Consider the following 14,741-nt stretch of genomic DNA (forward strand, 5'->3'; position numbering starts at 1 on the left):
ATCAAAAATTCATGGAAACAATTAGTCCTGTTGTTGTTGTTGTTATGTGTGTGGAGTCAGACCCGACTCATAGCGACCCCTCCTTGGGTTTCTGAGGCAGTATCACTATGGAAGTAGATTGCCCCATCTTCCTTCCAGGGAGTGGCTGGTGGGTTTGAACCGCCAGCCACAATTAGTCCTAGTGACTGGTATAGCATGTGATCCTCAGCATATATGAGTATGAGACAGAAGAACTAGATGGTGCCTGGCTACCACTTTTAACCACTTGGAATTGGATCCATGTAGGAGATCCTGGATAAAGAGGGAGAACAATGTAGAACAAAATTCAAAATCATTTGGGGGAAAAAAAAGGGGGGACCAGTTTTGCTGGTCTGATAGAACCTGGTGGAACTCTGAGACTATGGCCCTTAGCTGCCCTTCAGGTCTGGTATTGAACTCACACCTGTGGCTTCCAGCCAAACAAAAGACAGGCATATGAGTTGAACATTTACCTGAGACAGATACACTCCTTGGAGGTAACAGTCATGGGAGAAAGAAGGGCTGTTTATGTACAGGAAGACAGCTCAGGGGGCAGGAGTGCATGGAGGGATGGACACAGGGAAGAGGTAGTTATCAGGAGGAAGTGGGAGGGGAGCTATTGCATTGGGGTAGATTGTGGTCAATGTCATGAGACAAAGTGTATGTGAACTGCTGTATGGAAACTGAATTTGTTCTGTAAATTTTCACCCAAATCACAATTTAAAACATAATAATAATCATGTGCTGTGAAGAAGAGGCATTGCAAGGCAACCAAGGTGGTAATCTTCTACACTGGGATCTACTAAAAACCAAGCCAATTGCTGTCAGCTCCATTCTGATAATGGAAACTATGTGTTACAGAGTAGAAATGCAGTTCACAGGATTTTCAATGGCTGATTTTTTCAAAAGTAGATTGCCAGGTCTTTCTTCAAAGGAGTCTCTGGATGGATTTGAAACACCATCCTGTCCTCTAGTAGTTGAGCACTTAACTATTTGCACCATCCAGGGAATCCTGGGACCCACTAGTGGTTTCCAATTTACTGGTTAGCCATCCCCATGAGAGATATTTAGATCTCAGAGTAGCATAATTTTCATATAGAACAGCTCTCAAATTTCCTAATTAAAGTTTACTAATCACCGATACAGGAGCTGTGGTAGCATAGTGCCTAAGGCACTTGACTGCTAACCAGAAGGCTGGAGGTTCAAACCCACCAGCCACTCCTCGGAAGGAAGGTGGGGCAATCTACTTCTGTAGTGATACTGCCTATGAAACCCAAGGAGGGGTCGCTATGAGTCGGTGCCGATTCGACGGCAAATAACAACAATTACTGATATACGAAGCTCTGGTGGCGTAGTGTCTAAGGCATTTGGTTGGCAGTTCAAATTCACCAGCCCTTCTGCGAAAGGAAGATTGGACAATCTACTTCCATAAAGACTTACTGCCTCAGAAACCCAAAGGGTTTCAATGATATAATGTTATGGCCCGACTGTCAAAAGTATTTCACTATAGGACAGCCTCAATCACAGACCCTGATACATTATACAGAATAGATGTTAAATTTTAAATGTCTCTAAAAAATATAAAGCGAAAGCAGTCACAATAAAATATTTTTTTTAAAAAAAGCAAAAGCAGAAAGTTACTCTTAGCTATAACTGTGTAAAGAAGAAATAGAATTTTAAATTTTATTATGATTTTTCTTTCATGATAACAACCAATCATTTCCTTCCGTTCACTGGCACCCTGAAGTTAAGGATATTTCTCCAGAGTAAACCCTTCCCCTCAGCCTTCCAGTTATACAGAATCCAACTCACAGCCACAATCTACTGGTCCACGGCATTCTTCCACCCGCACAAGACACTTGGATTCTCCTCCAGGACATCCATTTGTCAATATAACTTCTCTAATACCAACACCTTCGGTAGAAGAAATCAGCAAATGTTAAGATAAACTAATTGCAGAGTTTCTTTTCCATCAAGTAAACTCATTTTTTATACTTCCCTCTTAATTTCAAGAATGAAATTCCTACACTCAGGATGATAACATTCAGAAATATTTAGGCTCCTCATTTTGGATTATTTCATGAAGTAGCTTTTCCCAAAGTGAGTGATACAAAACACAGGCCCACTGGTTGTTACCACAAGAGAAAGGATTCCACAATCACACACATTAGGATTTCAAAATTGTTTACATTTTATAGTAAATAACATTAGAGAGACCTCTTTCCTACAGGATTTTGGAAGTTTTATGATGCTGGTAAATTAATGTGCTATTGTGTTTAAGCTTTCATTAATCTAAGATGCAAAAGTTTTAAATTTTCACATCTCTGAAATTAGAATGAGTATTATAGTAGAAGACATGTCATAGATTAACCGGCAGTATTTTTCCTTTTTAGAGGTACATAAATGTGCTTCTCAAGGAGCTCTGCTTCTTACTGCTAACAGAGTTGTAGATTTGAGGAAATAAAATAGTGTACAGGAATTCTTGAATTTTGTAGGGGGAGAGGTGAAGCTAACTGATGAAATTCCACAATCATATTTTACCATAAATGATGCTTATTTATATTTAGATTAGTAAGTGTAGACAGGATAATCTATTAATAGCCAAATCTCCATTTCCAATGAAATATTCTTGTTAGAAAGGCCACACTTTCTTGTAACAAGAGATCAAATCTTTGCCAATTGATCCCAGAGCTCCACTGAGCTTGTCTTTCATCATCAGAATTGAGAGATGATCAAATGCTGGATCGGAAACATGCTGAACCGTGTTCTGTGATAAAACGACCTGTGGTAAGACAGTGGTCACAAGCTGAAGAGTCCATCTTGATTTCTGTGTCTACCAGCCTTCCTTTTTCATTCCCCACCAGATGTTAATCATAAAACCCATTCTCAACAGCAAGGGAAAGTTGAAAGCTAGCGGTGGCTTACAGCAGTGCTTCTCAAACTTCAAAGTGCATGAGAGTTACCTGGGGATTTTAGTAAAATGCAAGTTCTGATTCAGTAGGTCTGAGATGAAAAAAAAAATTGTCACCAAGTCAATTCCCACTCATGGTGACCCCATGTGTCTTAGTGTAGAACTGTGCTCCATAGGGGTTTCAATGGCTGATTTTTTTCCTCCTCTGGATAGACTTGAACCACCAACCTTTTATTAGTAGCTCAGCAAATGAAGCATTTGCACAAGGCAGCGACTCCAGGTCTGGACTAGGTCCTGAGATTCTGCATTTCTAACAATCTCCAAGGCTGACACTGCTGGTCTGTGGACCACACTTTGGGTAGCAAGAGAGAGGACTTACAGTGAGATAAAAAGATAGAAGAAGAAAGGTCTCTTGATAAAAAGAGATGGCTGAGAATGGTTGCAGGGTGGCTCTACTTGAATTTATAAATGTTCCTGTCTAGAAGCACAGCTTTATTCCAAAATGCATAAATATTTTCCAAGCAGGTATTTCATGCATTTATTTATGTAGACAAACACAGTTCATGATGCGTGTAGGTGTGAGATTTTCTGAAGGTCCAAGTAACACCTAAAAATCTGCCTGAGTATTCTAGGAAAAGAAAACTCTTTGACTGCTGCAACATTGGTTTTGGAATTAAATAAATAGAATTTTCACTAAAACATTTTTCTCTTCCAAGTAGGTAGATAATGTTAGAAATTTAATTTTTTTAGCTATAAAATATTGCCTTTTCTGGTTTATTTTTCACCTTGGAAGTTATCACCATCTGATATTTTACATATTTATCTGTCCAGCCCTATTAAAAAATAAGTGTTCCTTGAAGGCAGTGAGTTTCATCTATTTTTTTCACTGTGGTATTCTCCACTGTCACAGTGCCTGGGATACAGTGGGCAATCAAAGACAAAATGAAAATCATTTGTTAAATGAAAAAATACACAAATTATAAAACATTTCTTCAAATAATAGTGATATAACATCACTTACCAGAATTGTCATAAAAATAATCATTCTCTATCTGCTGAAAGGTTCTCAAGCAAGCAGCCAAAGAAAGATATAAATTGTAAATGAATAGTCAAAAGTTTATTACATGGATTGCTCTCAGTTTCTGACTTCAACCCCTTTGAGAAGTTAAGGTAAAAACAGGTTTAAGACTATCTCAAATTAAAAACAATTCACGTATAATTTTTCACAGCAACAACAAAAATACATTCTGACCTAGGGTCTGCATGGATTTTTCTATCTTTCTCCCCTCCGAATCATGGTTATTGTCCTGCTTTCCTTCCCATTCCTGTCTTTCTTCCATTTCTTTTATCAGTTGCCGAATGTGCAGCAAGTAACCTGCTGACAGGAGGGCTGATTCTATTTTGGATAAACTGAATTGTGAATTATCTATTCTCCTCTCAGCACTGTAGTCTGTAGCAGTAATTCCTAAGGATGGTCCCCTCATCAGCAGCAGCACCCTCACCTGTGAACTTGTTAGAAGTGCAAATTTTTAGACCCTTCCCCAGCCAAACAAACCAGTTGCAGTTGAGTTGATTTCAACTCCTGGCAACCCCAGACCTACTGAATTAGAAGAATTGGTTATATAACCATTTGTCTTGGATGGGCCCACCAATCTGTTTTAACAAGCCTCCAGGCACTTAAAATGCACATTGAAATTTGAGTACCAATGGTCTATTATAGCATTTATAGCCTTAATCCCACGCCCAGATGAGAAATTTTATGTCCAATCCATGGGATGTTCAAAATAAGTCCTGGTCTTTGAGCATGATCTTCCCCACAAAGCCAATACCTGCTTTCTCCAAGATATGATATACAAACTGGAAAAATGTAGAATTTAGAATAGACTATTATAAATAAGCAATTTCTTGATAGATTTGCCAACACAGTATGTGGGAAGACATCTGTGAGATGCATCGGAAGATCTTTCATCTTCTGAACATCTGTGAGATAGAGAAAATTTTACTTTGGTGAAGGCAGTTAGTGTGCCAAAAAAAATATAGGGAGTTGGCTTAAAATAAGATTTAGAGGTTAGGAACTGAAAATATCTTACCTTTTAAAAGACAATAAGCTTGAGTTGTATAGTAACTTACCATTATTAGAAACAAAAATCCATGAGAGATGAATGCAAGCATGCAAATCACAAATAGAAAACTGCCACACTGTTTTTACCTTCCCTCTCACCAAAATTACAATATGGTTTATTCATCTGCTGTATGTTACTTACCACATGTAACAGTGCACATTCCAAATTCTACTTCTTTGGATATTGTCCTATTTGAAACTAAACATAAAGTGCAAAGACACATTATTTAATCATGTGAAAACTTTTCTAAGTGAAAAACTTACTTGCAGATGGAGGATACAAATATCATATGGGCAGTAGAAATTTTTTAAGCTTTCTATATAAATCAAAAAAGAAGTCTGTTTTCTAATATATGATCAGATAGTGTTTAAAACAAACAAGCCCTAATTCTTTAAAGAAATGCATTAAATTAGCAAATTACCTGTAAACAAAGTTTATATTTTAAGTCGTTATGAGTTGGAATTGTCTCAATGGCAATGGGTTTGGTTTTATATAACTTTAGTGAGTTAGAGTTGTGTTGTTATGTGCCGTTGAGTCAAACCCGACTCATAGCGACCCCTCCTTGGGTTTCTGAGGCAGTATCACTACGGAAGTAGGATTGCCCAACCTTTCTTCCGAGGAGTGGCTGGTGGGTTTGAACCACCAGCCGTCTGGTTAGCAGGCAAGTGTCTTAGCCACTATGCTACCAGAAGGTCATAAAAGCACAAATAAATCTGCCAAGTATAAGGTCCAATTTTTTCTGTTCTGTATTTTCAAAAAAAGCAAATTGAATATATAATTTCCATCCAAAAAATAAATCACTCTTTATACTAAGTGTACATTAAAATTATAATAAAAGTGATAGATGAGTTCTACTCATTTTCCAGATTAAGATGGTAAATTCGAATATATCTAAGAATTTATTTCAACATCAGACTTTTCAGGATAGCTTAGAGAAATTTAATATTGTTGATTCTAAGCCAGTGTTTCTTTCTTTTTCTACTTGTTTGCCCACTTGGCATGAATTCCACTGTCTATGCACATACAGGGTCACCATGAGTCAGAATTGATTCAACGACAGCTAACAATAATGACAACAATGGTATATAACAATTCTTCATAGCTCAGATTAGGATTGAAATCTCAGTTGAAAAACATGTAAAATGAAGTTTAAGAGGAAATTTTTTTTAAAGCAGTTTACTAAAGTTCTGCTCACATTTGTGGTTGTCAGTTGCCATGCAGTCAATTCTGATTTATGATGATCCCATGTTTACCAAATAGAACTGCTTCATAATCTTTTCAGTGTTGTGACCTTTTAAAAGCAGATCATCAGGCCTGTCTTCCAGGTGCCCCTGGGTGGGTTTGAACCATTAACCTTTTGGCTAGTAGTTGGTTGTTAACTGTTTGCACCACCCAGGGACTCTGATGATCACTTTTTTTCAGGGGCAACAATATTATAGGGGAAAGAGCATAGGATTTGTAGTCCACAGATCTGCTTAGGATCTGCCCCTATCTTGCTGTTGAATTTGAACAAATTATTCAAATTCTCTTGGCCTAGCTAATCATCATGTAAAATTTGGAAAGGAGAACCTGTCTCATTTGATCAGTACAAGAATTAAGTGCGATCATGTGTATGAAAATATTCTGTAAATTATTTGGCACTATAAAAAAAAAAAAACAACATTGCTGTTTTGTCATTCCAACTCATGGTGACCGCATGTGTCACCTGCTAGATTTAAAGGTTGACACTATAAACATATGTGAAAAAGCCATTTACTGTTGAGTCAATTCCAACTCACGGTGACCCCATATGTATTAGAATAGAACTTCATAAGGTTTTTTTTTTATTTAATATTTTATTGTGTTTTCGGTGAAAGTTTACATAGCAAAGTAAGTTCCCATCTGATGATTTCTACACAAATTGTTCAGTGACATTAGTTATTTTTTCACAATGTGTCAACATTCCTTTTAATTGAGTCCTGTTTTTCTGTTTCCTGTAATCTATTTTCCCTTCCCCCTTCTCATTTTTGCTTTAGAGTAATTGTCAACTTTTTAGTCTCACATAGATGAATTTTTAATGGAGTGTCATACTCAGAAATATCCTTTATTTTGTGTGCCAATCTGTTACTTCACTAAAAGGGTACCTCATGCGATAGTTTTGTTTCAAGGTTTAAAGAGTAGCTCAGGGTGATAGTCTCATGGAGTCCTCCAGTCTCAACTGGTACAGCAAGTCTGGACTTTTTAAGAATTTGAGCTCTGTTCTGCAATTTTCTCATCCACAAGGTTTTCAATGGCTATAGTCATAAAAGGAGCGCTGGTAGTGCAGTGGTTAAGTGTTTGGCTGCTAACTGAAAGGTCAGTGGTTAGAACCCACCAGCTGCTCTGTGGGGAAAAGATGTGGTAGTGTGCTTTCATAAAGATTACAGCCTTAGAAACCTTATGGGGCTGTTCTACTCTGTTCTGTGGGTTGCTATGAGTCAGAGTCTACTCAAAGGTAACGAATTCAGTTTTATAATCTTAACAGAAAGGACCCTTGGTGGGACAACGGTTATGCTCTCAACTTGTAAATGAAAGGCTGGTAGTTTGTACCAATCCAATAGCATCAAGGGGAAAGACCTAGTGATCTGCTCCTGTAAAGATTACAGCCTGGGAAACCCTATGGGGTGGGTGGTTCTACTCAGCCATTTGAAGTCACTATGAGTATAAGTCAACTGAATGGAACCTAACAAAAACAAAACAATCTTATGGAAGTAGATTGACAGGCCTTTCTTCACAGGCTCCTCTCAGTAGAATCAAACCAATGTTTAGTAACTGAATGTATTAACCATTGATACTACCCAAGGATATAAATATGCTTAAAATATCATGTAGATTGCCCAACTTTCCTTCTGAGGAGTGGCTGGTGGGTTTGAACTGCCAGCCTTCTCCTCAGAAGGAAGGTTGGGCAATCTACTTCTGTATGTATACTGCCTCGGAAACCCAAGGAGGGGTCGCTATGAGTCAGGTCCAGCTTGACAGCACATAACAACAACATAAGATATCATAATTACCTAATTCAAATTCAACCTGTATTTACTGATTTCATCTACTGCTAAACAATTTTTTTCCTATTTTGATTACTGTAAACCCTAATATTTTTATAACCACTTTCATTCTGTATTCACAAGTACCAAATACAATGCTTTGAATACATAGTAGGCACCTGATGCATATATGTTAAATAAATCAATAATTAATTTTATTAAATAAATGATTTGGACTGTCATGATTCATTTTGAATTAACATTTCTATACTTGAAATAGGAGCTCTGGTAGCATAGTGGCTAAAGCACTTGACTGCTAACCAGAAGGCTGGCGGTTCAAACCCACCAGCCACTCCTTGGAAGGAAGGTTGGGCAATCCTACTTCCGTAGTGATACTGCCTCGGAAACCCAAGGAGGGGTCGCTATGAGTCGGGGCCGACTCGATGGCACATAACAACAACAACAACAACATACTTGAAATGTTCGGATATTTTCTGCTTGTACATTAGGAAACAAATTAAAAGCTATGCTTTCATGAACATACACACACAACAAGGGTAAGAGAACATACTGGACTACATTTATACATCTTTTCAAAAACCATTCAAGAAATAGCCAATCAGCTCTGCTATTAACTAGCTATGCTACTTTGGAAAAGTTACTTAACTTCTCTTTACTTTTAGTTTCCTTATAGAAAGAAAATGAGGAAATGGAATTATATGGTCTCTAAAGTCCCTCTTAGCTTTAATGTTCTATAAAATATCGAGTGCCCATTAGATAATATAATAATTTTCTTTTTGAATAGGAATTCTACAATGGTAGGTCAGGGAAATTATATATATATATATATAGAGAGAGAGAGAGAGAGAGACTTGAATGTGGAATTTGTCAAAATCTCCCACTATATACATCTGAGTAAAAAGGAGATAAATGGTCTAAATGTCAAGAAAGTTGGATGTGTACCTGGTTAAACAATAAGACACATAAAAGCTGATCAATTTGTTGGTGTGGGTGTGAAAGGAGTAGTGTTTCACAGGGCTCTATCCTGTATAATATTTTTATTAATGACCTAGATAAGAACATTGATATTATGATGGCTGAATCCATGGAAAACTAGGAAGAAGAGCAAATATGTTTATGATGAATCTGGATCTAAAAATGACAGGTTGGAATAATGGATAAATCTAACAAAATGAAACTTGAGGAATAAATATTAAATCCTCCACAAAGAGCTAAAAAGCCAACTATCCAAAAATACTATATGGGCTGACTTAGTTTGGTAAAAGAACAAGTAAAAGTAAGTGGAAGGTTAGTTCACAGAGAGTTGACAGTGAAATGCTGATGTTGTTGGGTGCCATTGAATTGGCTCCAACCCAAGTACAACAGAATGAGACACTACCCATCCTGTGCCAGCCTCACAATCTTTGCTATGCTTGAGCTCATCATTGCAGCCATGTGTCAATCCATCTCATTGAAGGTCTTCCCCCTTTTTGCTGATCCTCTACTTTACCAGGCATGATACCCTTCTCCAAGGATTAGTCCCTTCTGAAAACATGACAAAAGTACATGAGACAAAATTTGGCCAAATGAGTCTTCCCTAAAAATCTACAAAAGCCTGTTGTCCACAACCATGCAGATAATAATCCTGCCCTTTTGTGCTTTGGCCACATTATGGAGTGTCCTCTTCAATTCCGGACAGCACACTCTAACTCTAGCTATACTGTTATACCAACAGGGTTCAATTGTAATTTTTGAGGGTTTTTTTTTTCTTTTTTTGAGAGGTGATTTGTAAGGTTTGATGTTTCAAGACTTTTATTTGTCCTTAGAAATCGTCCAAAGAAAAACTGAAATAGTTAGATTTTTTATAGAACAAAAGTCTTTCTATCTTGCTTGTCTTGACCTATCATTATATAGGTCAATTGGACTCTTTTATAAAAGGATTCTATAAAATACACACACGCACACACATCACCTGCTGTTTTCTTACTGCTTTGCCCAAAGTATACTATCATCTCTCAAGATGTTTATAAAAGAAGTTTAGAGGTACCCTCCTTGTTTGGCTTTCGTTGAACATAGATGAGAACTCAGAATATTTCATATTTTGGTCATAATAGCAAAGAGAAGAAAAACGACAGAGAAGGATGTTTCACAACTATTGGCTGAATGAGAAGATGACCACAGAGAGAATGATGATGGTGAAGCTGATTGTATAAGCAAAATTTTAGACAGTGAGAAATGATGACATCTTAGATGAATTTCCTACCTGAATTTTCTCTAAGTCAAGAATCAATGAGTGAATATTATAGTTCTAAGGATGAAAAGCATATATGATATTCTCACCCAGTAGTGTGACAACAGGAAGGATTTCATCCTGAAATATTTTGTGACCTGCTGCCATACCATCTTGCTAAAAGAACGTGGATAGTATTCTTTCATTTTTATGATCTCTACACACCCAAATTTACTTGATAAAGTTTGTAAATGAATAAATGATGCTGGCAGGTATGTATATAAAGATGATTAGAAAGAAATGTAAAAAAAACAATAAAATTCATTTAACTTATCATTCTAATTGGTATCTATAATCTGAAATGAACACGTTTTTCAATTATGGAGAGAAGAAGATGGAGGCCTCCCTTCAACAAAATTATGAGCCCCCAAAGTTTTCAAAAGAACTGTCTTGACAATGCAAGAGCAAAAAGAACCAGAAGTAATGATAAGTTAGAACCTATTAAAGATGTGTTTGAAATCTGATATGTTTCAGGATCAGCTGATGAACAGTAAGTTGTATCGAAAGGACTTTGTCCATTTGGGGTTTATACACTTTTAAAACCAGGAAACATGGAATAAACTTTTAGAATTTTTCATGTTTCATTTTAATTTCTTAATAAAATTTCTAATTAAGATGTTTTCACAATCCTTTTATTCTTACCCTTATAAATTATATGTAAAGTTATTTTGAAAGTATATATGTTTATAAAAAGGGTCCATTAGATAGTAAATAGGAGCTCTGGTAGCATAGTGCCTAAGGCACTTGACTGCTAACCAGAATGCCGGTGGTTCAAACCCACCAGCCACTCCTCGGAAGGAAGGTTGGGCAATCTACTTCCGTAGTGATACTGCCTCGGAAACCCAAGTAGGGATCCCTATGAGTTGGATCTGACTTGATGGCAGTGAATTGGTTTTTTTGTTTGTTTTTTGTTTTTAGATGGTAAATAGTGATGATGATTGTTTTTACTGGTACACTGAGGGTTACTTTGCTGAATTTTAACAATGGTTCAGAAATTTTTCAGTTCTGAGACCACTTAGACTATTGTAAGTTCTGGATTCTCAGAGTCCCAGGGAAAAGCATCCATGCATGAAATTCTGTATATAAAATTCCAGAGATTCATGGACTTCTTGAAGTTCATCATTGTCTCTGTTTTATAGATGAGGAAACTGAGACAAAGATTTAAAAAAAAAACAAAACCTTCTACATTTAAATTTGAATCATTCTCATTACATTGCCTGGGTTTAGCCTAAACTCCATTCAGTATTTATAGCTAGAACTATCCCTTGACCAGTTTAAAACTAAAATTTAAAAATCATAATGAAACAATAGCTACTATGCTTTAGGAAACGTTCCTTTCCTCCCTGGTCATCATTTTTCACATTTCCATAGCCAAGGACAGCTTCAAGCTCTCTGCAATGTAATGTTATCAAGGCAGTACAAACCTTGATCCCACCATTAACCTCAGATAGTTCATTTCTTTCTCTCACTGAGGCTTACTATCTGTCATGAACAAATAAGAGAAAAGCTGATAAGTACAGCACCCGCTTTATGGTATAGATTGAGAAAATATGAGAATGACAAAGATAATACAATAACCTCAGTTGGGTGGGTCATTTATAGGGGAAGGGAAGTGTTCTCCTTCAGAATGCTGTAAACCTGCAAGTGACCTTACTTATTCATCAACATTTGAGTTTCTAAACAATGTAACATTGTAAGATAGCTAGTCAAGTTTTACTGATTAATGAACCAGATTAATTAGGTAAGTTTATGTACCAAGTACAAGCTCATTTTCCCTTGGTTCACACCTATCTTCTAACAAAGCCAATAGCTGAATAAACCTGATAGCTGTTTTCTACTGTCACCTTCTCCCTGTAGCTAAAGGTTGAATATACAAACACCACCATGCTGCAGAAATGTTCCAGGTGGTGCTGCACAAAGGTGACATGGGGCTTCTGGGCAGTTTTGTCAGCATTTTGGTCTATCTCGGTGTGCCACAGTGATATTTAGTTCCAACCCAAAACGCAAATGTGAAGAGGTGGACCTTAAGTAATTTGGAGCTTAAAAAAAAAAAAAAGAAAAGAAAAGAAAAAGAACTACAGTGCAAAGGAAAGAACAACTTCAAGAGAAGTCAAAATTATTCCCCTTGGTGGTGGTGGTGGAGGGGGTTGCTAACCCTAGTCTCATTCGTCTTAAAAAAAAAAAAAAAAAAAGGAAGAACATCTTTTTTCTTGTCCACAACAATATTTAGCAGTTTTTCCTGCAGCAATTTCTACGTGTGTGGTTATTTGTTCTAACTGTGGCCTTGGGAAATTAGCACATCTTTCTTCAAGGCCATTAAGTGAGCAAAATGTACACATTTGGGCTGATGTATGTGAGAAAGCTACACAGATGTTAATAGAGATAATTGTTATTTGTTGCAGGTAAAAGGGCCAGGCTTCGCCCTCAACAGGGGCTTCAGGGTTTGCAGATACAGTAGCAACCTTGTGAGAACAAACATAGTGCAGACACAGGGAAGGGCAGCCAAGGAGTCTCCCTCACCATCATCCTCAGGGTCCTTTGGGGCTTCGGTCTCAACCTCAGCCTGGGTCTCGGGGTCGTTCTCCGCTTCTTCCTCGCCCTCACCCTCACTCTCGCCCTCGTGGGCCATGCTGGGATCCTGGAGATAGGTAGCATTCTTCCCGCACGCGGACTGCAGGCCCGCCAGAAGCAGCCAGCCTACGGTCAGCAGCAGCCCAGGGGAGCAGCCCGCGCCCCCGGGGCTCATGGTTCTCCACCCCGACGGTTGCCCAAGGCGCAGTCAAAAGGTGCGTCGAAAAAAGTTGCGCCACCCTGCTGCCGGACTCCGAACCCCGAACCCCGACGCTGCGCCCAGGCAACCATTGAGGCGTCACTTCTCGTCACCACCGACTGACAGCTTTGGGTCTTGGCGCTTTGGAATGCGCGCGCGCAACGAGTTAGGCAAGAGCGCTGCGCGCGGCCCCAGTGTGTCACACTCTCTTCGGGTTGGCTGCGGTTCCATTTCATCTCCTACAACCCTCTGCCTTAGAAGTGTCCTCAGCGCGGCTACCAGCTATTCCCTTTTTTTTTTTTTTTTTTTTCAGTTAATTGAGAAACTGTGTCCACCACCCCTGGTCTTTTTTGAGCACCCTGCTTTCTTTTAAAAGAATTCTATTTTCATCCTCTCTACGTCTACTCGTCTATAAACTAGACTCCCTATACCCTCGAGCACACTTCCTGTGGTTTGGTTTCAAAATTGCTTCTCCAGAATATCCAGTTTGGTATGTATCAAGAAGAATGTGTGATAGTCTTATTATGTATGGTACCTCAAACTAAATCCATATTTACTGGTGAGGTTTGATTTGTAGAGGATTTAGGAGAGCAATTTCTTCCTTTGATCTGAACACTCCTGTTAATGTAGCGCAAGCATGTATTCATGGTTTAAGGTTTTGTGCCGCACCATAATTTGTGTATGGCGCTTTCTTATAAACCGCGATGGTGGGGGGAATGAAACTTGTCAAACTAGTTTTTCCCATTCCATATTTGGCCAGCTGATGTTTCTGGAACCCAATATTGGATTTAACCTTTATCTTTGTTAATTTCCATCTTCTAATTTTTGGCCTGTTTTCTTTTTTTTTTTCCCCCCAAAGGTTTTCTGAGATTCTTTTGAATCCTGATTGTGCTACATTAGATATCTCTCCCAGCTTTGATTTGGAAAACCTCACATATCTCCTTCAAGTTGCTGACAAAAATGCTATTAAAAGGGCACCTGGCCAAGGATAGATCCATATGAAGTCACTCTCTGATACTGACTCACTAATCTGCACATTGATTTAACCTAGAAATCAATTCATTTTCTTAAAAGGAGCTATGTCTTTTTATGAAAGTTGAATCAAACTAAAAGAAAGACTTTTTGGAATTCCTTCTTTAATCAGTAGGAAATCTTAGAGCCAAGTGTAATGCCCCACTGCCCTCTTGAGTGTATTCAGTGATAATGTGTCCAATAACATCGCAGGAAAAAATGGCATTTCAACTAGCCTTCTCTAATTAATTCAAATTTTCTACTTTTGAAACAGAATCATAGACTTTTTAGGTCAAAAGAATTTAGAAATTATCTAATAGTCTAAGCCCTTAATTTTTAAGTGAGTAGATAAAGACCCAGAGAGGTTACCTGATTAGTCCAAGGTCATCTGGAAGATTATTTGAAAAGCTGGACCTCACAACAGATATCCTGAACACTCATTCAACACTTAGTGATTCATATAATTAAGAGTTAACAATAAAGAAGCATTTAGTGAGGCATCTGGGAGTCAAGAGTTCAAACACTGAATACAAATTGTTGTTGTTGTTAAGTGCCGTCGAGTCGTTTCCGACTCATAGCAACCCCATGCACAGCAGAACGAAACACTGCCCGATCC

At 37.9% G+C, this 14,741-nt stretch overlaps 1 protein-coding gene across 1 annotated transcript in view; it reads right to left on the bottom strand.

Annotated features, from left to right (window-relative positions):
* The window catches only part of SPACA1 (sperm acrosome associated 1), a 25,130-nt gene extending 12,040 nt beyond the window's left edge, over window positions 1–13,090 (bottom strand). The window contains exons 1-3 of the mRNA XM_007950959.1: window positions 12,865–13,090; window positions 5,194–5,250; window positions 1,831–1,932 (exon numbers count right to left, since the gene is read on the bottom strand). Of these exons, the coding sequence (XP_007949150.1) occupies window positions 1,831–1,932; window positions 5,194–5,250; window positions 12,865–13,090 (385 nt within the window). The remainder of the gene's footprint in view (window positions 1–1,830; window positions 1,933–5,193; window positions 5,251–12,864) is intronic.
* Between the last annotated feature and the right edge of the window lie 1,651 nt (window positions 13,091–14,741).

This window comes from Orycteropus afer, unplaced genomic scaffold (assembly GCF_000298275.1).
Source record: "Orycteropus afer afer isolate SDZICR_OR568_19922 unplaced genomic scaffold, OryAfe1.0 scaffold00011, whole genome shotgun sequence".
In the NCBI taxonomy this organism is placed as follows: domain Eukaryota; kingdom Metazoa; phylum Chordata; class Mammalia; order Tubulidentata; family Orycteropodidae; genus Orycteropus; species Orycteropus afer.